At 39.4% G+C, this 21939-nt stretch overlaps 4 protein-coding genes across 6 annotated transcripts; 2 read left to right on the forward strand and 2 right to left on the reverse strand.

Moving 5' to 3' along the window:
- Nucleotides 1-687: 687 nt before the first annotated feature.
- Nucleotides 688-4812, forward strand: LOC131787881 (neurofilament heavy polypeptide-like). Its single transcript, XM_066174612.1, has 5 exons — nucleotides 688-786; nucleotides 1522-1592; nucleotides 1969-2017; nucleotides 2656-2739; nucleotides 3217-4812. Exons 2-5 carry the CDS (start codon nucleotides 1551-1553, stop codon nucleotides 4269-4271), a joined length of 1230 nt encoding a protein of 409 aa, XP_066030709.1. The 5' UTR covers nucleotides 688-786; nucleotides 1522-1550; the 3' UTR covers nucleotides 4272-4812.
- Nucleotides 4813-5479: 667 nt separating this feature from the next.
- LOC131787880 (uncharacterized) lies at nucleotides 5480-12483 on the reverse strand. Its single transcript, XM_059104959.2, has 9 exons — nucleotides 12186-12483; nucleotides 11312-11515; nucleotides 10557-10724; nucleotides 9922-10050; nucleotides 9122-9327; nucleotides 8223-8941; nucleotides 7484-7638; nucleotides 6785-7178; nucleotides 5480-6552 (listed from the first exon to the last, which is right to left on the reverse strand). Exons 1-9 carry the CDS (start codon nucleotides 12270-12272, stop codon nucleotides 5759-5761), a joined length of 2856 nt encoding a protein of 951 aa, XP_058960942.2. The 5' UTR covers nucleotides 12273-12483; the 3' UTR covers nucleotides 5480-5758.
- A 179-nt stretch (nucleotides 12484-12662) lies between these two features.
- LOC131787863 (EEF1A lysine methyltransferase 2-like) lies at nucleotides 12663-16194 on the reverse strand. Its single transcript, XM_059104936.2, has 6 exons — nucleotides 16116-16194; nucleotides 15239-15304; nucleotides 14869-14986; nucleotides 14265-14369; nucleotides 13430-13661; nucleotides 12663-13286 (listed from the first exon to the last, which is right to left on the reverse strand). Exons 1-6 carry the CDS (start codon nucleotides 16181-16183, stop codon nucleotides 13186-13188), a joined length of 690 nt encoding a protein of 229 aa, XP_058960919.2. The 5' UTR covers nucleotides 16184-16194; the 3' UTR covers nucleotides 12663-13185.
- A 71-nt stretch (nucleotides 16195-16265) lies between these two features.
- On the forward strand, nucleotides 16266-20735 carry LOC131787864 (uncharacterized). Of its 3 annotated transcripts, XR_009340499.2 has the most exons (5): nucleotides 16266-16353; nucleotides 16486-16665; nucleotides 17468-17709; nucleotides 19737-19770; nucleotides 20160-20735. XR_009340499.2 is itself a non-coding variant. In XM_066174226.1 (4 exons), exons 1-3 carry the CDS (start codon nucleotides 16270-16272, stop codon nucleotides 17660-17662), a joined length of 459 nt encoding a protein of 152 aa, XP_066030323.1. In that variant the 5' UTR covers nucleotides 16266-16269; the 3' UTR covers nucleotides 17663-17709; nucleotides 19737-20735. The 3 variants fall into 3 exon arrangements, 2 of the variants coding, with proteins under 2 accessions (XP_066030323.1, XP_058960922.2); XM_066174226.1 differs by having other exon boundaries at nucleotides 19737-20735; XM_059104939.2 differs by lacking the exons at nucleotides 19737-19770; nucleotides 20160-20735 and adding an exon at nucleotides 18057-19726.
- The last annotated feature ends 1204 nt before the right edge of the window (nucleotides 20736-21939 follow it).

Consider the following 21939-nt stretch of genomic DNA (forward strand, 5'->3'; position numbering starts at 1 on the left):
CGATCGATTGACAGACATTTATGACTGCCGACCGCTGGACCAACTGACCTTACCTGTCAGTGACTGAACTGACCGACTCGACCAACTGTTCCGCTCTGACCGTGGCTAACACTGAAAGACGTCCGCTTTTAAGACTCTTATACGGCGGCCCATTTACATTACTCAAACTCAGTTGATAAAACCAAAATGATCTTGTCATACTCTCCCGCCGGCGAACCACCACAGTTTCTTTAGAAACTTTCCTCCTTTACTCGAAGGACCAAGTGATTGAAAAACTGATCGATTGACCAACTGACTGCTTGACAGACAGACCTGACTAACCGACTGACATACCGACTTACTGACTGACTGAATGACTGATTTACGACTTACCGACTGCTGCTGCCCACTGAACTAACGGACCTGATTTCCGAAAGATGAATTGGTTGCGGAGTAATCAAGCGATAGGCAGCATCCTTTTCTTTCCTTCATGCCATGGAACTTGGATAAGCTCCATACTTATTGAGCCAAAACCTGACTCCTAAAACTTAACCTCAACATACCAATAATAACATGCCGATTTTTTAGCGAGTCCCATTACACTGTTCACTTTTTTCTTACTGACCATGGGCAAGAGAATGATATAATTCTCATATCTTTGGGTTCGAAGTAACACCAAATCCACGATTGTTATCTATCTTCAATAGTAATAGTTTGTGTGTGGCAATTTCTCGAGCTCGCTGTGGTCTTTACCCTTTGTTTGGTAATCACGCACACCTGGCAACGTTATCTAAAAGAGGATGGAAGGTGGGAGTTTTCTGCTGCCATTTGGGAAAAGAGTATAGTATAACAACCTTAACGTTAATTAAAATAATGATGGTAATCTATGCAAGCCCTTCCTTCGAGACAAGTTGCTAAACGTTCTACTAATTAAGCTCTAGTGATGAGTTCGAAATTTAGTTTAAGGAAAGCAAGCTATTTCGTTTTAAGTTTATCGTAAATCTCTCTGGAGACCACTGAATTAGGAAATATTATATTTATTCCTTTAAACTTAATGAAACTAAAAGAAAAATAGTTCTTAGTGAGGGAAAGAAAATGCCAGTAAGTTTATTAGCACGCTGTCGGTTCAAAGTGTTAGGAGCATTTGACACTGTATCAGTTGAGTAGTACTGCAGATAATGTTGCGAAATCATACGTGAGTTTTATTTTGTTATTGTTAGAAGCGTTGATATTTTAAGCACCTTGTAGGATATAAAAATTTGCAAAAAAAAAGAAAGAAGTCGTTTTTCTGAAGAGGTCTTGTCATTTATTTTTTATTATTATTTATTTGCCACTTACACACACACACATACAAAAATAAATGAAAATTGTATACAACAATCTATACTTAATCCAGATAAAATTATGATTTAGGGTCATTTATAAGTAGTGTGGCGAGGAAACCCAGCAGAAGCTAGAAGCTTATCAAACCTGGGTTCCTTACACGATGTAGAAGATAGATTTGTTTAATTTAGTTTAATTTAGTTTTCTGTCATTTTATAGGTTATCAGTGAATATATGCGAAAGAAGCAATGTTTGGGTCGAGTTTTCCATTTTCCTCAGGTGACGATGTTGTAAGTATAATGACTTGTTGAATTTACTAGATGTGTATGCATTTGATTATTCCCTTCTTTTCTAAGTTTTTCATTCAAACTTGCATGAAAAACAACTTATTGTTTTTCGTCATGTTAACAAAGATAAAAAATTTCCCCCCTGGACAAGGACCGGGTAATGCTCTCACTAGCATTTTATTTTTCTTACGGAAAGCTTATCTTTTGCTAAAAGTGCTGGCCTCGACTTATACAACTTTCGCCACCCTTTCAATCCTTGTTTTTTCTTGTTCTATTGTAACTGTGAGTCCTGAAAGACAAATATATTAGGTTTTTGTTGTATTTCAATGTCATGAAGGCCCTAAAATAACCGCCATTTATTTGTACTTAACTGAACTAGGGAGGAGATGGGTATCAAGGAAGCCTTCCAATTAGAGATGAAAACAGAGGTAAGAAGGGAACCACTGCATTATATGACTTCACGATATCATTTTACTATTTTAAGAATTGGTTCATGCTTAGCGTGTGTATATCGAGGTATGCATGCGCGCGGAAGTTTTGGAAAATGAAGACAAACAAAGTCAAAACACTCAAGTTTTAGTAGGCGTCGAACAAGGGGTTTGATTGATAAAAGAGAAGACTCGGGTGGGCTGGTGACAATTATTTTCGCCAATCTGACTCTCGGAAAGTTTAGAAATAGAAACTCGCGACTACCAGGGACGAAAACTTTGCAGCGAAATGCAACTGCATATTTCATGTTACGTACACTACCGTGATAGAGATATAGACCATGGTGGCTCAGTAAAGAATTAAGTACGACAAGCGCGTGCGGTTTGTTCGTAAGTTGCCAATTGAACCCAACGGGGCAGACATCCCGACGGACACCCCTCCATTTGTTTCGCATTTTGCCCTCTAAAATTTGTTTTCTCTCTCATTTATATTCGTCCAACGAATAAACTATTCATGATTTTGATTAAATGAATGAGGTCATAAAACGTATTGAACTGGATTAAAACAAAACATACCTTCGGCTTATGAATGATACCTTTGCTTTTGGATGTAACCTCTTTTGCTTTTTATTGTGCAGGCGGCAACATAACTATCCAACACGCTGAAAATGTCTTTTTGGGGGGAGGAGACAGCTCCATGAATACAATGAATTTTGGTCGAGGTTAGTGTTAAACCTTCAACTCTCAGAGCTGATTAATTTGTAACTTCTACATAGAATGTCATTTTATTGTACCACAAACAGGTGTTAAGAGTATAAAACCAATTTCTCTGGAAAAAATTTATCCAATTGAGTACAATATAAGATTAACTCTTCTTCAGTAATTTAACCCTTTAACTGCTATGAGTGACCAAGACAGAATTTCTCCTTACAATATCAATAAAATATCAAGCAGACAAGTGATGAGAATAAAGAAAAATATCAATTAGGGGATTATATGTTTATCCAAACTAACATCACAAGAACTGTATGGCAGACAGTAAGGAGAATTACTCGTGAGATCTTGGGAGTTAATAGGTTAAGACTTACAACGTTGAAGTTTTAAATGGAGCAAAACAGACGCGAGGGCGAACGAGTATCAGTATACTCATTCGCTGCTTTTAAGTAACGTCACAATTTTTTCTCTTTTTTTGTTTCTAGGGAATTCGAATTCTCCGGGGACAGCAACCCCACGGCCTTTAGAAATACCACTTCCACCGTCTGGCAAAACCCCAGTTCATGATCCAAAGTCGCCCTCACCTTCGCCAGGGTTTTCACCACTGTGTATGGAAAGAAGTGACATGGGTGCTGATTCAAACTGTGTGCCGCTACAAGGAATTGAAAAGAATGAGTCGGTAGTCGTTGATTCCAGGCCAAATGAGGTACCAGGGGTGGAGTCTGATAAAGATGCAAGATTGCCTATCCAAGAGGCACCTGCTGCAGAGCATGCTTCCCTAAGTGAGATGGAAAAAATGAAAGAAAGACCGGAACAAGAATCAGGTTTTCCTATAAAAAGCACAGGCAATCCTCCCGTTTCTGGCGATGAATCCTTGCCGTCTGATAAGGATGCTAGGAAACCTACGCAAGAAACGCCAGAGGTGCGAAAATCTCCCGAATCGTTCGAGTTTGAAAACATGAAGGAAAGGCCGGTACAAGAATCAAAGAACGCCACCTCTGATTCGTCAGGTAAAGAGGCGAGAAGACCTACGCAAGAGTCACCCGAAGCAGAGAAATTATCTCCTGGTTCAAGCAAAGAGGAGATCATGAAAGAAAAGCCGATCCAAGAGTTAGCAGACGAGAAACGTTCGGAAGAAACAGCTGTGGAGGAAAGTGAAGAAACTCCAAAGAAGGAGGACGAATCAAGGGGTCACCCTGTCAGGCATGTTTACCAAAAAGGTGACTTGAAAGAACTCATGAAGGAAACCCCCGCTCAAGAAACGATAAACCAATCTGGTGAGGAAACAAAAGACCAGAGCCCTGAACACATTGTCCAGGAAACCCAGAGGCCTTATAAAGAAAAAGGCGAAGACTCGGAACCTCTCAAAGATGACGAGTACTCTGACGAAAAGCCGCTCAAAGCAAGCGCCAGGTGTGAGACAGAAAGCAAAGATAGCCCGGAGGAAGCTTTACCGACACAAGAGACCATGGCCGCAGGGAAAGGGCCTTTTGAAGAGACTGGGCTGGAGGTTGGCGTCAAGGGGCATCCTACAGACTAAAGAGAGGACCAGTTACGGAGCTACCTTGGATTGAAAGGAACGGTTTTAGAACAAAAGCTAGCGTATAGTGCACCCATAGAAGATATCAAGTTGTATTCAACTTCAATTCGGCCCTAGCATTCTTAGTATGTAATACGAGTAAAACTTTTAATTTTTGCTATTGTATGAATGAAGCAATTTCTACGGAGTTTTTCTCCTGGTGAGTTTTAGTTTGAATCTCAATTGCAGTTTGCTCATGTAAACTACTGTTTTCCACTGATTGGGACATAGTGAGCGAGCTATAATAGATATTGCTCCTCTGTAAACCACGTTAAAGGACTACATCTTGTCATTTTATGGATTGTGCTGTTTCTTATGCAGACTCCAAAATTTCCATTACGTTTTTTGAAATAAGAACGGTAGAGTTGTTTAGAACGGGTGCGTTCGTTTTTTTTTAAAAAAAAACGTGATACTTCAGTGGTAGTATGAAGGCTCACGTAATTAATCCTTTACACTGAGTGATATTCGTGAAATTGTGAAAGAATTGTCCGGTGTCATTTTTAGTGTAAATAAATTAAATACAAATCGTTTACACAAATTTAGACAGAAGCTCATTGTCTGCGTATTTTTCATTTTATCGCATAACAATCTTTTAAACTTAAGTGCCCTTGCTCTCCGAACTAATGGATCTCTCTTTTACAAAGAGCGCTGTGGTCAGCCGATTTAGAAGGCCGAATTCAACTGCAAAGCGTGACAAAACCTGAAAAATAATTAGGTAAATGAAAAACTGCATAAGTTCTACAATGCATTAAAATTGCAAAAAGGCTTACCAATGATTGACCCAGTTCTTTTCCTCGCCGGATGAAAATCTAACAATACCATAACATTCCTTCCAAGATATTTCACGGATTTAAGGTGGTAAAGTGTTTGTAGCCAGATGCAAGCTGTCGCAAGAGGTGAATCACAAACCCATGTGCGAGGATTTTCAGCGTATTTTTCTGAATTTTTTTTTTTAGATGATCTTTGATTGAGTTGAATTTTTGGTTTTAGAAGGGACAGTTATATGATGAATTGGGGTACTCTTGAATTCTTTGCATAAGCCAAAATACAAGCTCAATTACCAGTCGTTGTTCGCCAACGTTTCACCCCGTATATTGGATTCGAAAAACGGTAGAAACTTGCATATAGTTGAGATTGGTAATCAATATAGTTTATTAATAAAAGCTAACTCATTTATTACTATTCAACCTATCATTAAAGAGAAAGTAAATTCTCAGAGATCACTTGAATCTAAGTTACTTCATGGTTTTTTTACCTGGCCTTTCAGGTTCGTTGTGTTGATTCTTAAACAAGTTCAAACCGCACTGAAGCAGGTGGTTACCAGAATAAACAACGTGGTGTATGTAGGGAGTGTGTGTGGACGAAATTCAGTGGAACTTAACATCAGACACGATATCCTCGACTAAACTGAACAAAATATTTCGATGTTATTGAAGCATTGCATTATCTCAAGGAGCACTTTTACTCCGAAATTGGGCAGTTCCCTTCTTTTTGCGTCGACCGATCCGGCCAACGGCCTGCTTGATTGAATCATTGTGAACTCGATGCTGACTGGGCAGCTCATAAAACGAATACGTAAACGCACTTGATACCGGAAGTCTATGAATAAAGTTTAAATCTTCCAATGAAACGAGTGGTTTGTACTCTTCTTCAAATGTTCGTCTAAAGACCTTTGCACCGGGCTTTTTAGCGGGCTCCTCATTTGGACTGGTCTGGTTTTCTTGAGCTTGCACAAAATGTGTTGAATCACTCTCTATGCGGATGACAGTTTCCTGGTTGTTTTGAGGAGCGTAATTATCTTGTTTCTGCGACATGCATTCTAATTCGATTGTTTCTTGCTTTATCTGGGACGGCTCTTTTGCTGAAGCAGAACGTAAGGATCGCTTTATGAGCGCTGACGAGACCCTCTGTTCCTGGGTTCCCGTAATCGTGCTACACAGTGAAGGACTATTGGCATCAATCAGTGAAATATGCGCCTGGCTTAACCTCGCTTTTGATCCATACGTCACATTAGCTTCAACAAATGACGGTGTCACGTGACTCAGGGACGGACTTCCTTGGCCTACGGGCATATCGTCTATGACTCTGCTATGGTAGTGGTTTCCAGGCCTCTTGACAGCATCTCCCTTTTCCTTTTTTCTTATAAAACGGCGCGGTCTGTCTGATCTGGAGCCTGATGGGTCGTCTCCGATGTTGTAAATACTTCCATCGTTAGTGCCCCAAGAGGCCTGATCATCTAAATCTATCGAATAAAAACAAAGAAACAACGTTTTTAGTAAGGAGCGAAGCCTACTTATGGTGAATCAAGATATCTGAGAACGCAGCACTGGTAGGTATATTTCAGACTTAATTAGGTGAAAGAAAGGACTGTAGAAAGAGGATCGAAGGGGGGGGGGGGGGTAAAGTAAAACAACAAAAAGAAAAAGACTAAGAAAAAAAATCATAACCCGAAATTAGATAAAGGCCGTGCTTACTAGAGAAAGATGCATCCTTTCGAGCATGCGCACTTCCAACTGCCCTGCTGTACTTTTGCAACATAGAGGAGCGTGACTCAGTCCCTTTAACACTACGTGGCGGGTCAGACACGAAGTATGCATTTGAATCGGTCTCGTGAGCTCCACGTGACATTTCGGACATGTGCGATGTAAGTGAATCTCTTCTACCATCACGACTGGAACCAATTCTAAAAGCCTTCCCTTGTTCCCAGGTCTCCTCATCAGAATCAACATTATCGTAAGCAAAAAATGAAGGGCTGTTTGCGGGCACAGTCATGGAATGTTTCCCAAGTCTCTGAAAAGGCGTGTCTGGTTGACCTGATCTGTTATTTACGCTAGTATTCTTTTTACGAGCGCGTCGCTGATTCTGTAACTGAAGCAAGGAAAGTTTTTGGTCATTGGTAATGTCTAAAACCTACTTTGATTAATGTTTGTCATTTCATTTTCCAAGTCAAGCCTGATCATTCCAATCGATTTCCTGTAAACAATAGCACCATTGATAAATATCTGTCGACCGGGCCTGAGAACAGTTATTTCAAAATCGCTCTAAACCTAAGGCAAGTACTGATAAACCGGTCCAATTACACACGAACTTAAAACTCGGTAACACTAAATCCATAAATATATTTCTCTGTACTCAGTGAAGCCAAAGAACAAATCTAAGTCTAAGCCATTTACCTCTTTGTAGACCAGGACATTACTTGGTGATCTTGGTGCTGAAAATTCTTTCCCATCTGAATGTGAAGATATAGCAGTGGACACTCGAGATGATCTTCCTTCATGGGCTGATGTATCCCTATGACGTCCCCCAGCCAATGATGATTTTCTACCAGCTACGGATGAGCACAAGTGATTCATTTCAAAGGAATCATGTCAAAATTTGAGCAACTTAAAAAATCTAACCGAAACTTTTAGAACTCATCTTTAGTAGTTAATGATAATATTCTACTTCCTTAACAATCCCTGTATCGTTTCGGTGTTTGTCTACCCTGACAAAATGATCATTTCAAAGCAATAACCAGGACACCAAACTTGACTGGACGCTCTGGAGTCGAAAGGGTTTGGCAGAAGGGTAAGGGGGTAACCCCTAGGTCGCCACGTCTACGATCTTTACAAAAGCTTGCATAACATGAATTGAATGGATTGTCGGATTGAATGTCGTTTTCACCCATTAAACCACTCCTTGAGAACAATTTTTAATAATTTGCAAATGAAGTTATTTGGTTGCCAGATTATTTATACAGGGTCGTCTATTGGGTTCGAGGATGGGGGAGAATCCAACTTTTCTTGTAGAATTCTTTTCAAATTTTAGAGTTCTATCGCATTTAATCTTATTCCCATTTGCCGTGGTTATTTCCCAGTGATAACCTTAATCTCAGTCTCCCAATGACGACCATGGAGTAAAAATTGTACTTACGAGTTTCTTGTTCACTCATATTCCCCAGGCCCTCTCCGGTTCTCTGCCCTCTTCCCTGCTTTCCACTATTTTCTCTTCTCATTCTGGTCATTTTCACTGAAGCCCTTATTCCATTTTCAATTAAGTTAGAATCATGTTCTGTATCCTCGTCATCAAATCCTTGGATATAAAAGCTTTCAGACGTATTTTCACTTTGGGCGTAGTTCCCTTCAACAGAATCAGGACCATTCATAGACGTCGCTATCTGTTTCTTCTTTTTCCTTCTCATTCTTTGTTTTTGTAATCGCAGTATCGACAACAACTTTTCTTTGATGATCTCAGGCAAATCCTTTATTAATATATTATCCAACATTGATAAATCTAGCCGCGACTTAAACGATGTTTTTCCGTCCGATTCAACATCATAATCCATTCTCACTTTGTTTAAGTTGACTCGCGCAAAATCGTCATATTGCTCTTGACTAAAACCAAGTGCATCTGCGACTTTTTTCACATAATCCTCGTCTAATGTCTGTTCATCCACTCTAAGGACTCTAAACGCTTCTATCTTTGTCCCAGAATCAATAACACCAAGACTCAACTCTTCAAGCGCTTCCTCACTAGACAACAAATAGCCAAGTGATTTTCTGTCCTTACCAAGGGTAGTATTGTTGTCTTGTCCGTTGATTTGGTTTAGTACTGTCCCACTTCCTGATACAATATATCCTTCTTTTATGTCTCTGTAAATCAGATAAAACATCATCAAAGTTTGTACCACTTCTCATGTGTTACCATTCAGCGAATTCACACATTGAAAATTAAAGCTATTTTTTGCTACAAGAAAGACTGCATTCAGCTGCCTTTAGGCCGAAAATTTAATTAATAGTGCACTTAAAGAGTACAAGAGAAGAATTACAAACCCAAGTCTTCTCTTGGTCTTCCTCCTCCAGTCATTGAACCTCCGCTTTATATTACTGGCCAGGTGTATTGCAGGCCCACGAGTTGGTTGCTGTGGTAACTGACAATTTGCTGGCACAGATCCAAATTCTGCCCAATGGTCTTTACATCTTGGACAGTGGAACAATGGCGTACAAAACACTCCCGGTATGTAGTCTTTGGTTTTTATCTTATAAAAAGTATCGTATTTGTGGCTAAGGAGAATCTTGATCCTCCGTATAGATTGTAGATACTTAGGTTTGTATGTTATATGGGTTACCAGAACTTAACGACACGAAAAGCTTGAAAAGAGCTGACTACGGCGATTGTTTTTCCCCCGACAATTTCATTGCATGACAATAGTAACAATAATAATAAAAACTAAAAAGGAGCCAGGAATGCAAGATCACAATGTTGCAATGTTTCCCGTACTTCAAGAAAAATTGCTATTGTATTCTGAAAAGTTAAGCGCTGAGATCAGGTGCTCTTTGAAACGCGAAAGAGGACGCCTTGAGAATGCACAGTGAAAAGGGAAATATGGGAAAACAATCGCCTACCATAACCTTTATAGCTTTCACGCTGGAAATGGACCTACCAATTCGCACATCTGTAAGGTTTTTTCATTTTGCGCCAGTTTGTTACCCCTCCCTTACAGCTTTGGAAGTAAAATAAATACCACAGACACTTTGCCAACTTTTTATCAGTGTTTTCTAAGTTGAACAGGGGTTTAAACAAAGCTTATACGTTAAAAGGGTTGATGGCGATGTAACAAGACAAGACTAACCTCAACATAAATTCCTATCTTTTTTATGAACAGGACACGGTTTAGACCATCTTCTTCAAACTCCTGTGCAAAAAGCTCATCGTCTTCAAACAGAGAGTCAATGATTGGTTCGAGTTTGGAAATAATGACCTGGTGAAGAATAAGAAAAGTGAGGTAGCTTCTAAAAAAATTAAACGGAACAAGAATTATATTAGTTCTTATTCCTGACACTGATAGCAATTTTAATAGGTGTGGGAACGTAGGAAGGAGATTTAAGATTTCCTTGGGTTATGAATGACACATCACGGATTGAGGTTCCAACAATTTCTAGAAGGAGCTAAAAGTACTGCTCCCTCTTTTGAACGACCAGTATGCACCAATATGTTCTGTGACTGAAATCCCTCAAATTCTGGGTGCTTTTATAGAAATTGTTATAGAAGTAGGAATTCTTTTTCGTAAAAAAAAATGTATTATCAAACAAGACCTCTTAGTCCTCGAAGTAAGAAGGTAAGTATTTCTCCAAATCCACAGGAACCCCAGCCAAAATTTGTTTGAAACAAGGAAGGAAATGGGACACAACTGCATGTAGGCTTTTGGAATCCAAACACCATCAACATGTAGAACAATATATGTAGGAATTATACTCAAAGGTTTACCTCTTCTACCGCCATATCAGAGACAGGTTCAACCGTGTCTGCGGTAATTTCAGTCTGAGATTTTTTGTGAGCCTCACCCTTGATCAGCAGATCCAGCGGTTCAGTGTTATCTGGACCAGGCGAGGAGGAGACGCGACGCCCGCCAAGCACACTGGGTAACTCCGGAAGCTAAAGCAGTATAAAAAAAATCCATCTTTTGACACAACTTTTATCAGAGAGAGAAATAGATCTAGACTGCATTTCAACCTTTCAAAATTCAACTCTTGCATCGCTTATTTTTCTGTTAAACCTCAATTAGATCCAACGGAAAAAAAAGGAAACGAACTTTTTCCACCACAAATCAAACTATTTTTTATAACATCGCGCAAATTGTGTGCTATGAGTACATCTTGTTTCAGATGAAGTTGTCAATTATCACTGGAAAGTCATGTTGTGATTAGAAAACACGGAAATATCACTTAAGACTCATGAGTGACGGTAGCCTTCAGTGTTTAGTGAAGCATCCTTAACAACAAAAGTCTCTTTCCTACAAAAATCTAAATAAAAAGGATGCAGTATTCCGATTTTAATCGTCACTGAAATCCAAATTGGTAATGAAGATCTCATTCTTGAGGATAGAGGTGCGTGCGCGCGACTTCAAAGACAATTACATATAACCTATACATGACAGACGATTCTTTTACGAGTAAGCATTGAATACAAAGATCGCTTAGCAGTAAAAATACTGACACTCTGGTCACGCGGCTGTTACTTACAGTGACCTCTGGGCCGTCCCCAGTCTCCACAGATGGTGTAGGTACTTTGCCCGCTATCCCAGGACTCTTCGAACCGCTCTCCACCCCCACAGTGGGAAATAAAATATTTTTGTCTTTCTCCAGACTAACGCAGTGAAAATCAAGTTTTTCATCGATTTGTTCTTGAACCAAAGTTTTTGGGAATACCTTTCCAACCTGTGAGATCTACAAAGAAGAGAGTTTTCATGTCCCGTTCTATTCATGTGACCACAGAAAGGAGAATGAGAAGATAAAAAACAACTGGATGGACTGAATATCCTTTTATAATAATATACAATATATGTATTTATAAAATAATTCAAATAGTACGCGCGCTCTGATTGGCCATAAAACCATTTTACATGAGCGTATGTAAACACGGTTTTCGTTCCTCTTTCATTAATTATTTTATAAAAGAAATGTAAAATGGTTTCCGTGTTTACGTAAGCTGGAAACCACTCCGCTTCGCGTCGTGATTTCCAACGCTTATCTCGTGTTCTCCCAACCTCCCGCGTGTTTACATTAGGCTATGTAAACACGGAAACCATTTTACATTTCTTCATTTATTACGATCAGCACGGTGCGAATACCTCCTTTCGAGTTATTATTTCAGAATCATAAGTAGTGATTCACGAGGGCCACACCAGACAGATCAGAATTAGGAGATTTACAGACTACAATTTCCTTCATTGCACCAAATAACGTATCGTCTAACTCGCTCTCTTGTTTGCTGTCTCACCTTTAAAAGATGATTTAGTCAACCGCCACTTGCATTTTGAAGTGGGGACTTACACGTATATTTCATCCCAAGACCCAGCGCCTAACATTCTTCCCAAAAGGGAACAATATATCTTACCTTCTTTCTCCTGTCTGCTGCGAGACGAGGCACGATATCTCCAACGTTTGCCTTATGGTCTCTGAGGCGTGGTAATGACGTTATCATGGCTAAATTTCTTGAGTGATTTACCCAAACGCGGCTGAAACGGCTACATCCTATAACGCGATTTGTGGTTCACACTCTTTTATTACGTTGAACTTTGCTGCACGCGCCCCGAACGAGCGCGCGCAAAATTAGACGATCAAACAATATCCATCATGACAAACTAACATAGTGGAGCACACGTGCAAATAACTGTCGAGCCCTTAGAAAAAGTCTGAGGCAAGGATGCCCCTTTTTTTTGGCTTTCAACACTCGAAAATAAAGTCTTTTGCTTCCTTTTTTTTTCCGTTTTTTACGTCTTTAGAAGTTATTTTAACATATATATATATATATATATATATTTAAGCCCGTAATTACAGTGAAGTTTTGTTGTAAACATTAAGATTTTCCTTTATTCTAAAAATAACTCAAATTACCTCATACAGCTATTGTAGTTTCTTTTTCATACTTTCAATTCCAATGCCAACTTAACAGTTGCAAATAACCTATTCCCTAAAGCTCTTTTTTCGCAAAAATGAAACGAAGTAAATTCATTCCGTTGTGTTCGAGAGCTTTCCATTGACCAAACATATCTTTTCAACAATCACGATAATACAATTGATGCACTGAGTCTTTTTTCAATGTTTTTCAGTTCATTGGGTCTCCTTCTCATAAAATCAACATAATCCTAGTTTCCAGTACTGTACCCCACATTCCTATGGAAGGCACTGGTAACTACAGGCGAACCAGGTTGGCTTCATTCCTTATTTTCTGTGAAATAATCAGGGTAGACCGAACTCGTTACCAGACCTCCTTCAGTTCAGTAACAAAAGGGATCAACAACTCGTGTTCCTTAGAATGGCTTTGTTTTTAAGTACACGTTACACTATGTACCATGTGCCAGTGGTAACAACTTTTAGTGTGACTGCCCATGTTGTCACGTGTTTCTTGCTTTAAATACCAGAGTTCTGACTGTGCTTCCTGTCTGACCACCAAATGACAAAGAAGGTGCAGGGAGGTCTTCTAAAAATTCAAACTCTGTTGAAAAGCAAATACAAAGAGAATGACAAGGTGAGTCGTCAAGCAGCCAAAAATTACCTGAGAGGACAGTTGTTTAAAGTTTGGTTTTGGTCTTATGTCTCTAAATCAAAAAAGAGCCTAAAAGATCTGTTTATACTTACTGTCTTTAAACTGCTCAAGTAGCTCAGTCTTTGTCCAGTTACAGGAGCAGATGATGAAGAGTCCACCAGCTGCCAGCAGACTAAAAACATTGTCAATGTACTTTACCCGGCAGGCCTTGGCATCTTCTGGATTGAGACTGATTGCATCATAAGTTCCTTTGTCCAGGCACACATCAAATTTCTTGCCAGTGCACAAGGCACTACTCTCTGATGTGTTTAAGATGTCACAGACCTGTCATTCACAAACATTATTTTGTGAGTCTGGTTTTTTTTTCATGGATAGGGAAGGAGGATGGTTTTAGGGGGGATGGCTTCTGCCCTGCAAGACATCCCAAGGAATGGCTACCAAGGAGACTAAATAAGTTTACACTACATTTCTTATTGTTTGTGTTTGTTTAGAGATGAAAACTTCTGGAAAGAAAGGGATGGATGATGAATTAACCACTGAAGTGACAAACAGTAATAGTTCCATGATGTACAAGATGACTTATGGAAAGTCCTTGCTTGCAATAAAGGGATTGAACCCAGTATGGCTGATTGAATCTATGCACCCAAATACTAGAACTTCATAAACAAAACCTGTACAAGATGGGGGGAGTGAGTCAAAATTAAATAACCAAACAAAAGGAGGGCTTTATTCAACCCCAGACCTTCCTTAGACCAAATCAAAGGAGCATGAATGTACATAAATATAAGGGTACACCACAGAAGTACACAAGAGGATCACCCCTGATGAATTTGAGGGACAATACAAAAAAACCCTCTGTATTATACAGTTCTAATACTGTCAGTATTATTTTTGGGAGTTCATATTATCAAATTTGAAAAAACAAACCAGAAATTTAATTTTGACTTGTTCTGCTACTGCAATTGATTTGGCTAAGTTGACTGCTCCTTCTGAATAATCCACACCAATCAAGCTTGTGTAGCCGTGCCGAGCCTGAAAAAAATAGTTACAGGTACAGGACTCCATGTATAAGCCAAAGTGGCCCACGTGGTACAAACCTGTCACACTAAACTGTCTGCCACTTCATTTACTCACCCCCCACTTCAATGCAATTACATTGCATTTCAATTCAAAGTACATGTACCCTTTTTGCATCTAAGTCTTTTCAGTTTTCCCATTTTCAAACACTGAACTGGGAGACTAGCTGCATACACCTCCTCATTTGAAGGGACAGTGTTGTTTCCCTGTGCCAGACCCCTTTACTAGAGCCAGAGGATAAGTTTTTGTATGAGCCTTTATCTTTGACTTAATTAGTACAACTTGCCCTATCAAGGCTACAACACTCCACCTGGCATGACTGGGGGAAACCAAAACCACCCCTACACTATAAGGCAGTGATCATGAAGGTGTTACCCTTCATACCAGAGGCTGCAACGCACTTGCAGTTAGTGGGTGAAAGAAAGTGTAGATGTGTTTGGTAAACCTAACTTACCAGATTCACCAGAAGAATGCCATTTCCACATCCTAAGTCTAAAAACAGTGATGTCTTTCTTATGTTTGGACAGTTTTTGATCCATTTAATTATTCTGTTCATGCTGCTTTCTCCAAACCTAAAATTGACAACAAAAAAGATGGATATTAACTAACAGGAGGTCTTCACTTTCTTTAAATGTGGTATAACGGTGCCATCTGGGTGACAAGTATAAGCATATTATGGTCAAGAATATTTCCAAGCATTAAAATATTAAAATATCTGAAGTCTCAAGCAGAAAAATGTAAAAATCAAGGTAAATTAGAGTAAAAATCATTGTGATAAGATTGTTGAGAGTCCAAAACACAACTCTAAATGGGAAACACTTTACCAGACTTCTCCAACGTCACCAGTGTCATGAAAATTATCCAATTCTGCAGAGTAGGCTTCATCCCAGCTAAAAGATGGCAAATAAGTGAAAAAATGACTGTATTACTAATGTGTTCTCTAACTCAAACATTGGCTGAGAGACAGAGAGAACACCACATTACATGTGTATAAGAAGGAGGTATCCGGTCATTCCGCCCGAGAGTCGAACCGCCCGGGAATTTTCCGCCCGAACTTCGAAGTCATTTCGCCTGATGTATTCGTCGTCTTATCGATGCGTTGTGTAGAGTTCTTTAATATGTATCTTAAATAAAACTACTGTTTTCTGAGTTTTTGTAACAAAACACAACATGAATGATTTAATATTTTTGCTGAGTTGTATACTGACTTTTGATCGCAGATCCGAAGAAGTTCAATATCCCAGCGGTTGAATGAGCTGTTGTTTTGATAACACGGTCAACAAATATCTACAAACATTACTAAAAGAAATCAAAAGAATGGAACAACAGCTTAATCTTTGTAATTTAATGCACTGTTTGTTCGTCGGGCGGAACGACCGCAATTCAAGAAGGATTAAGAGCGTGTTGGTCAGTTGATGTAACACTCCTGAGAGCAGATAAGATACAAACGCCAGGGATCAGGAACAGTTAAACTTCATAGGAGACTTGTCCTCCTAGATAGAGTTTGATAAAAATTTCAAAACAGTTGCGATTTTCAAAAGAGTCTCCACGAGGCTGCAATGCTACTAATTCGATGTTCCTAAATTGTTTCAGATTATGATTATCCAACTGGGTAAAAAATTTCGAACCAAGAAAAGTTTCAAGCACAACATATGTAGGTGGAGTAACTGGAAATTATATTCATCCTTTGTAATATCTTACAATTCTTTAGTTCCGAGCTTTGATGCCAGAAGTTCCCCTGAATCTCCTTCGCATACTTCATCCGCCATGATGGATTTGAATGAGCCTGCTTATAATTTGTCAGCGGCTGTTGAAAGTCAAACCGCGAGAGATTGGGTCAGATTAGTTAAAATTAATGGCGGACGAAGACAGCTGTGATCGTGACAGTCCCGAAAGTTTGAAAAAGAAAATATCAAAACGGAGCCTCAGAAAACTACAGGTAAGTCAATATAAGAATATCTGTTTTAAAATTTAACATTTTAAATGAAATATGTGGTAAACCTGGCGGTTAGAGTAGCCTTTAGCTTTGACAACCGAAACCCTTTCAAACAATCCCCTTTCTATCTTTTAGGTTACAGCTGCCAAAAAGCTGAGATGTAATTTATGTCCCAACAAAAGATTGACTTCTCTTAAGATGTATGATGACCACATGGCGTCCAAGAAGCACAGAAAGGTTAAATTACAGAATAATTCCGAGGGAGCGTGGGTTTGCCAGGCTTGTGAGCTTGTGCTGACCTCTCAATCTGAATGGGTGAGTTAAGAATTGAAATAAAAATTAGCTGTTTATGATGAGACCATGTTAAAGCGCAATCCTCTCATAATCAATAATTCATTATAAACCCTGTGGGGTTACAGTATGAGCCATCAAGGAGTACTGCAGGGGAATTTTTTGAGTATTAATTTTGCTATCCTATAACTGCAAGAATTTTGGTGTCAGAAAAATGCTAAAGAAACCCACATGTCTGTAGGAAGGAGAGGACCAGGCGCCCATGACCTGCCCTTGGATCTGCCACAGTATTAATACTTTAGTGTATACCTATCTTAGGGTGGGGTTTTGATCCAACAGTGGTATCCCTCCCCCTTCCTCCTTGTTTACAAGGTATAATTTACACGTATTTATGTGAAGGATGTTACACTTTCCTCCACTTGTAATAGCTCTCCTCTAGTTAATGATGAAAGCCTACATAGATAAAAATCTGCATATTCCAAGTGCATTTGGTGGTATGCTGTCTGAATTGCATCTTAATTTACTTTATTCTGGACCTTTAGAACCATGATATCCTGAATTGCTCATAGAAATATTATTATTCCTTAATGCTCTTTAGTTTGTTATGATTGACATTAAAGAGTTACATTAGCCTTAAATGCAAGTGGTAATGAAAGCAATAGTACTTAGTAAGAAGGAGTAAAAAAATCTCCAGGGAGTCACATGGAAGTGTTAATTAGCAAGATGCTTGTATGAGAGAATCTATACTGAAAACAGGTCTCAAGTACTGTTTGATGGGTGTATCACAAATTATGACAGTAGTTTTTACCTTCTACCTTAACTTCAGGTGAAGCACCTCTGTGGTCGTCGACACCATTTCAAACTTAAGGAGTGGAGTTTAAAACTCTTCCCAACTTCATATCCAGTCACTCAAAAAGAAATAGATTTGTTAGATGACTCTTGTTATGAAGAGACAGAGGACAATGACATGGAGACAATGGATAATAAAGTGGGGAAAGTGACTCTAGAAATCAATTTTTAAACAGAAGATCAATGGAAATAATACATCCTGAAATGGAATGATTGAAGGTATTGTCACAGAGAAAGACTCCTTCCGATCCTCAGAAGGATCCCTAGTTTTAGCTTCTTGCTCTCTTCTCCTCTGTTATGATTTCATACAAATGTATAATTTGTGTGAAACTTTGTTGTTTGATGCTCACTGCATCCTGACTTGGAGCAAGTTTGGAAAAAGAGAAGTAAGATGTCAACAACTCATGAGAGTTAAACCTTTCCACCCTAACATCAATATGCATATTCTCCATACTTGTCTCTATACTTTTCCCAAGGTGCTGTCAATGAGAATTTGTTTAACAATCAAGAGCTGCTTATGTTGGTGATCATTTCCTTTATTCTCATGACCTTACTGTGTGATTCAGTCTCAGATGCTGGTCACTCTTCAGGGCCAAAGAAAGAATACACTGAACACTTAAAAGTTGCAGCAAGTCAGCAAATCAGACCTGCTGTACTGAGAACTGTGTATTTCATCAGGAAAACTCTGACACAATATTTAAGATCAGAGCGTTTCTAGTATTCTACTATTGTCTTTGTAGGCGATTTTCCTCTTCATCTTTTCCCAGACAACGAAGCTTTTAGGGTTAACATATTGGCCAAGCTTGTTTGGCAAGGCTCCATTTTTTGGTTGTTTCTTCGTTTTTTCGCATTCTTGTCTTGTTACGTTTTAGGGTTCGAGATGAAGTCAAGGTATAAACGATATTGTTACTGGCTTACTAGGAACTAGAATAAAGAACGAGGCTATATTCAGCAATTTTGATCGAGAAAAAGCTGATTAAATGAGGGATTTCGCGATTCCATGTTTTAAAAAACTGACGGAAACTCTTTTCCCGTAACAGAAGAGGATCACCACAGTTATGACATGAGTAAACCGGCCACAATTTCTTGAACATGGATATATTTTCTTTTTGCAAGATCAGAGATTCAATCCCAACAGCCCAAGCGCTCGGTCGGGTAGCCGAACAAAGGTTCGTCTCGCTGCACATTCACGTGCGCTGAGGGTGACCTAGTAAGTTACACTGTTGGCTTGCATATGTGGCTATTGCAGTGGATCGTGCCATGAAAGCGAGCTGCAAATCAGTGAGAAGAGTGGGGCAAATCGATGCTTCACCGCTCGTTTTCGCGATTTTGTCGCCTTAACTATTGACCAGTCAATACGAAAAGGAGAGTTTTGCTTACCGGCTTAACTGTCTGTGTTCTTTTGAGAAAAACCGAGAGAAGTTCAGTGCTTTAAGGACAAATACACCTATTTATAATTTAGGACAGGACTCGGTAATTCTAAGTTCAAGGACACCTGAGGAACATAATTTCGTGCTGAAAATGATTAATTGACAGATGACCTGAACTGAGGGCAAACTTTGATCTCGGAAGTTGTTAATCTTATTTTGATCCACGTGCACAATTGAAAAAAGGCTCAAATGTCAGATGGGTCGGTTGATAGGCCGGTCACCCTCGGTAACAGGGCCCCCTTAGGATCACGCGAGGTTGTTTCTGATCTCATAAGGCTTTTCTTCTCTCATTAACCTTCTGTAGAGCTTCGATTGTTATCTGAGGAAGTTCATAAATTTTAGCAAAACTTCCCGATAAATATCCCGGAAAACTAAGTCATTGAATACCAAGGCAAGATGAAACTGGATGTAATTTAATCGCGAAGCGAAAAGACGAGAACAGGGGTTGAGAGGGTAGGGAGAACGCTTTTATAGAAAAAGTGAAATCGTTTAAACGAGCAACGATGAAGCAACCTGCTATGCCATCAAATGCTAATGAGATGCTGGTTTAGGATGAGGCCTCCCCCACTTCTGACTACTTAAGCACTTTTGAAGACTAAACGCATCTCTAAGGCCTAATAACTGTTGCAACGAAAGCTTGCACGACCCTTGCACCCGCATTAGAGAAGAGACTGACACTGACGACCATCTAATTGGCCTTTCACCGACTCCTGGTTAGTGTCTTTATTGACACTGATGAGGGCAAATGATACAGGCCGTAAACCCACTCTATATAGTTATCTGATGCTCGTGTTTTTTTTTCCTTAATCGCAAAAGGTCCTCAGGTTGGCGTATCAGATCATCGTGCCAGGTATTGTTATCTGAGAAAGATCTCCTAAAGATTACATCGTAAATCTTTGTTGAGCCATTTCCCCTTCTCTTCACAACTTGAGCTTGTCACATTGTGTCAAGAGACATCTCCGAGCCTTCCAAGAATTGACAGTATAACTAATCAACGAATAATAAAATCGTGTGTCAAGAGGATTTTGGTTTACCTAAAGGGAATAGTACCATATCCACTTTTTTTCAGTCTTGTCAAAACAATCACACTGATGCTTCACCCATGAAAGGTTGGAGAAAATTACAGAAAAGAGCCTAACACTGTCAACAGGAAACTTGATACCCTGATTTTTACAATAGAAAGGAATCCTGTCTACTTTTGATCATTTTTAATCATTTTTTCTTCATCAATCTTGCTAGAGCTCGCAGAAAAACACTTCTCGGCTTCTCAAAGACTTGTGCTCCTTCGAAGAAATAAAATCCGTGTCATTACTGCTACACTTCCGAGGCTGTAGTATATCTGTGCCTCTACGACAGCTCGATGTCCTCTGTTTCTTGGTTCCAGTCATCGACGGGGAAGAAGCGCTGGCTCCTCTCCCGAATAGCGGAATCGAGTCTTCCACGTGAAGTGCTCTGACGAGAGTCAAAACGGCTGCCAGAGTTGTAACACGAGGCTGATAGGGGTACTAGTTAATGTTTCATAATCAGGACGCTGGTCCATTGCAAACTATCCTAGCAACTCATCAAGTTCCCGACAGTTCTCTGCACTCTGGATGGAAAGAAGTACGATGAGGAAAACCCCGCCTGAGAGCACAGCCTTAATATCTACAACAAGTTTGAACTCTGTATTCAACCATTTGTATCGCCAACCATTGTTGGGAACGAACACTGGTTTTTGTTTGTCAATGGCTCATGCATTAGCATTTTAAATTTTTTCGCCAAATTCAGTTACCGCGAAAATTTAATCGACAGAAAAAAGAAAGATACATAACGTCACTTAAGTCTATCCACGCGCTCATCTCGGCATGTATTGTGCTTTCACCAGGAGCCTATTACCAATAATAATTATTCTGGCTCAGACTGGTTTTTTGACCAGTCCAGTCCTAGAGACATTCTGATTCCTCCTCCCCCGCCCCCCCCCCCCCCCCCCCCACATGAAGTAAAAGCAACAACAAATACCACACAAAAAGATTTTACCTGTGAACTGCCATTGAAAACTTAGCAGAAAAAGCAGCCTGTAATTAATCAGGCTCCGACGGGGTCATCCCTATGTCCCTAAATATGATTTGGTTTTTATTATGTTCAGATCCCTTCAAAATTTGACTTTTCGCAACATGTGGCTTCGCACAAGCCAGAATATGAATCATTTCATTCAGATTATTTTTTAGTAACCGGTATCTTTCATCATGGTGACCTTGAGTAAACTCTCCCTCTAAGCACATGAAAAAAATTAAAAATTCACCACAGAGATCAGTTGTTTACCTAGCTGTTTTGAGATGGGTTTAGTACCTGCATCTTGTAAATTTGTTTGTTATCCGTCATGTCCCGGCTGACTGAACCTGTGAGATCCTTGGAAATTCTCAATCGCAAAAATTTCATAGTCTTGAACAAACAATGCTAAGCTTAAGGTCAGTCCCATCGTTAATTATCACAGTTGTATAACGTTATTTCAAGAAATAAGTTGTTGTATTCAAAGAATCCTTGAAGCTAATCTTGCCCGGTTGATTGAAGCTAATAGGTATAAGCAGCTCTCTCGCTTGATATAACCCATGCTCTAGATCAAAAGTATTGGGCCATATGTTTTCAAGTACCCTGTTGTACAAATTCGATTGCAAGTAATAGAAGATACAACTTATATTTGACGCGAGTAGGAGACCGAAGATTTGATCCTCGTGTGAAATTGCCTGAAATCTGTGTGTGTGCATATTTAAAATATCGACCTCGTCGTTCACGGGTCAATTGCGATATATTTCATTGAAAATTTGATGGGAAAGAACCTGAACAAAAGCTTTTGTAACCGGAGCGACCTAGACATGCAAACGGCAGGGATCCTCAATTTCCGACAGAAGAAATTATCGATTGTTACTGGAATAAATAATGCTAAAAACATCAGTTTTCATTTACGAAGTAATCAAATGATCTGAACCGATTAGAAAAGGAATATTTTTGGTTTTCACTTTGTGTTTCCTCTCGCATTAAG

This window comes from Pocillopora verrucosa, chromosome 11 (genome assembly GCF_036669915.1).
Source record: "Pocillopora verrucosa isolate sample1 chromosome 11, ASM3666991v2, whole genome shotgun sequence".
Taxonomy (NCBI): Eukaryota; Metazoa; Cnidaria; class Anthozoa; order Scleractinia; family Pocilloporidae; genus Pocillopora; species Pocillopora verrucosa.

What these genes read in the sequence shown, in the direction of transcription:
- LOC131787881 (XM_066174612.1), top strand. Translation starts at nt 1,551, where the DNA reads ATGTTTGGGTCGAGTTTTCCATTTTCCTCAGGTGACGATGTT. An exon ending in AATTAGAGATGAAAACAGAG is followed by an intron (nt 2,018 to 2,655) that starts GTAAGAAGGGAA and finishes TTTATTGTGCAG; the next exon opens with GCGGCAACATAACTATCCAA. An exon ending in TACAATGAATTTTGGTCGAG is followed by an intron (nt 2,740 to 3,216) that starts GTTAGTGTTAAA and finishes TTTTGTTTCTAG; the next exon opens with GGAATTCGAATTCTCCGGGG.
- LOC131787880 (XM_059104959.2), bottom strand. Translation starts at nt 12,272, where the DNA reads ATGATAACGTCATTACCACGCCTCAGAGACCATAAGGCAAACGTTGGA. An exon ending in AGATAGGAATTTATGTTGAG is followed by an intron (nt 9,328 to 9,921) that starts GTTAGTCTTGTC and finishes ACTTTTTATAAG; the next exon opens with ATAAAAACCAAAGACTACAT. An exon ending in ATGTCCTGGTCTACAAAGAG is followed by an intron (nt 7,179 to 7,483) that starts GTAAATGGCTTA and finishes TCCTTGCTTCAG; the next exon opens with TTACAGAATCAGCGACGCGC.
- LOC131787863 (XM_059104936.2), bottom strand. Translation starts at nt 16,183, where the DNA reads ATGGCGGATGAAGTATGCGAAGGAGATTCAGGGGAACTTCTGGCATCA. An exon ending in AAGCTCGGAACTAAAGAATT is followed by an intron (nt 15,305 to 16,115) that starts GTAAGATATTAC and finishes GCCATCTTTTAG; the next exon opens with CTGGGATGAAGCCTACTCTG. An exon ending in GCATTCTTCTGGTGAATCTG is followed by an intron (nt 14,370 to 14,868) that starts GTAAGTTAGGTT and finishes TATTTTTTTCAG; the next exon opens with GCTCGGCACGGCTACACAAG.
- LOC131787864 (XM_066174226.1), top strand. Translation starts at nt 16,270, where the DNA reads ATGGCGGACGAAGACAGCTGTGATCGTGACAGTCCCGAAAGTTTGAAA. An exon ending in GGAGCCTCAGAAAACTACAG is followed by an intron (nt 16,354 to 16,485) that starts GTAAGTCAATAT and finishes TCTATCTTTTAG; the next exon opens with GTTACAGCTGCCAAAAAGCT. An exon ending in TGACCTCTCAATCTGAATGG is followed by an intron (nt 16,666 to 17,467) that starts GTGAGTTAAGAA and finishes CCTTAACTTCAG; the next exon opens with GTGAAGCACCTCTGTGGTCG.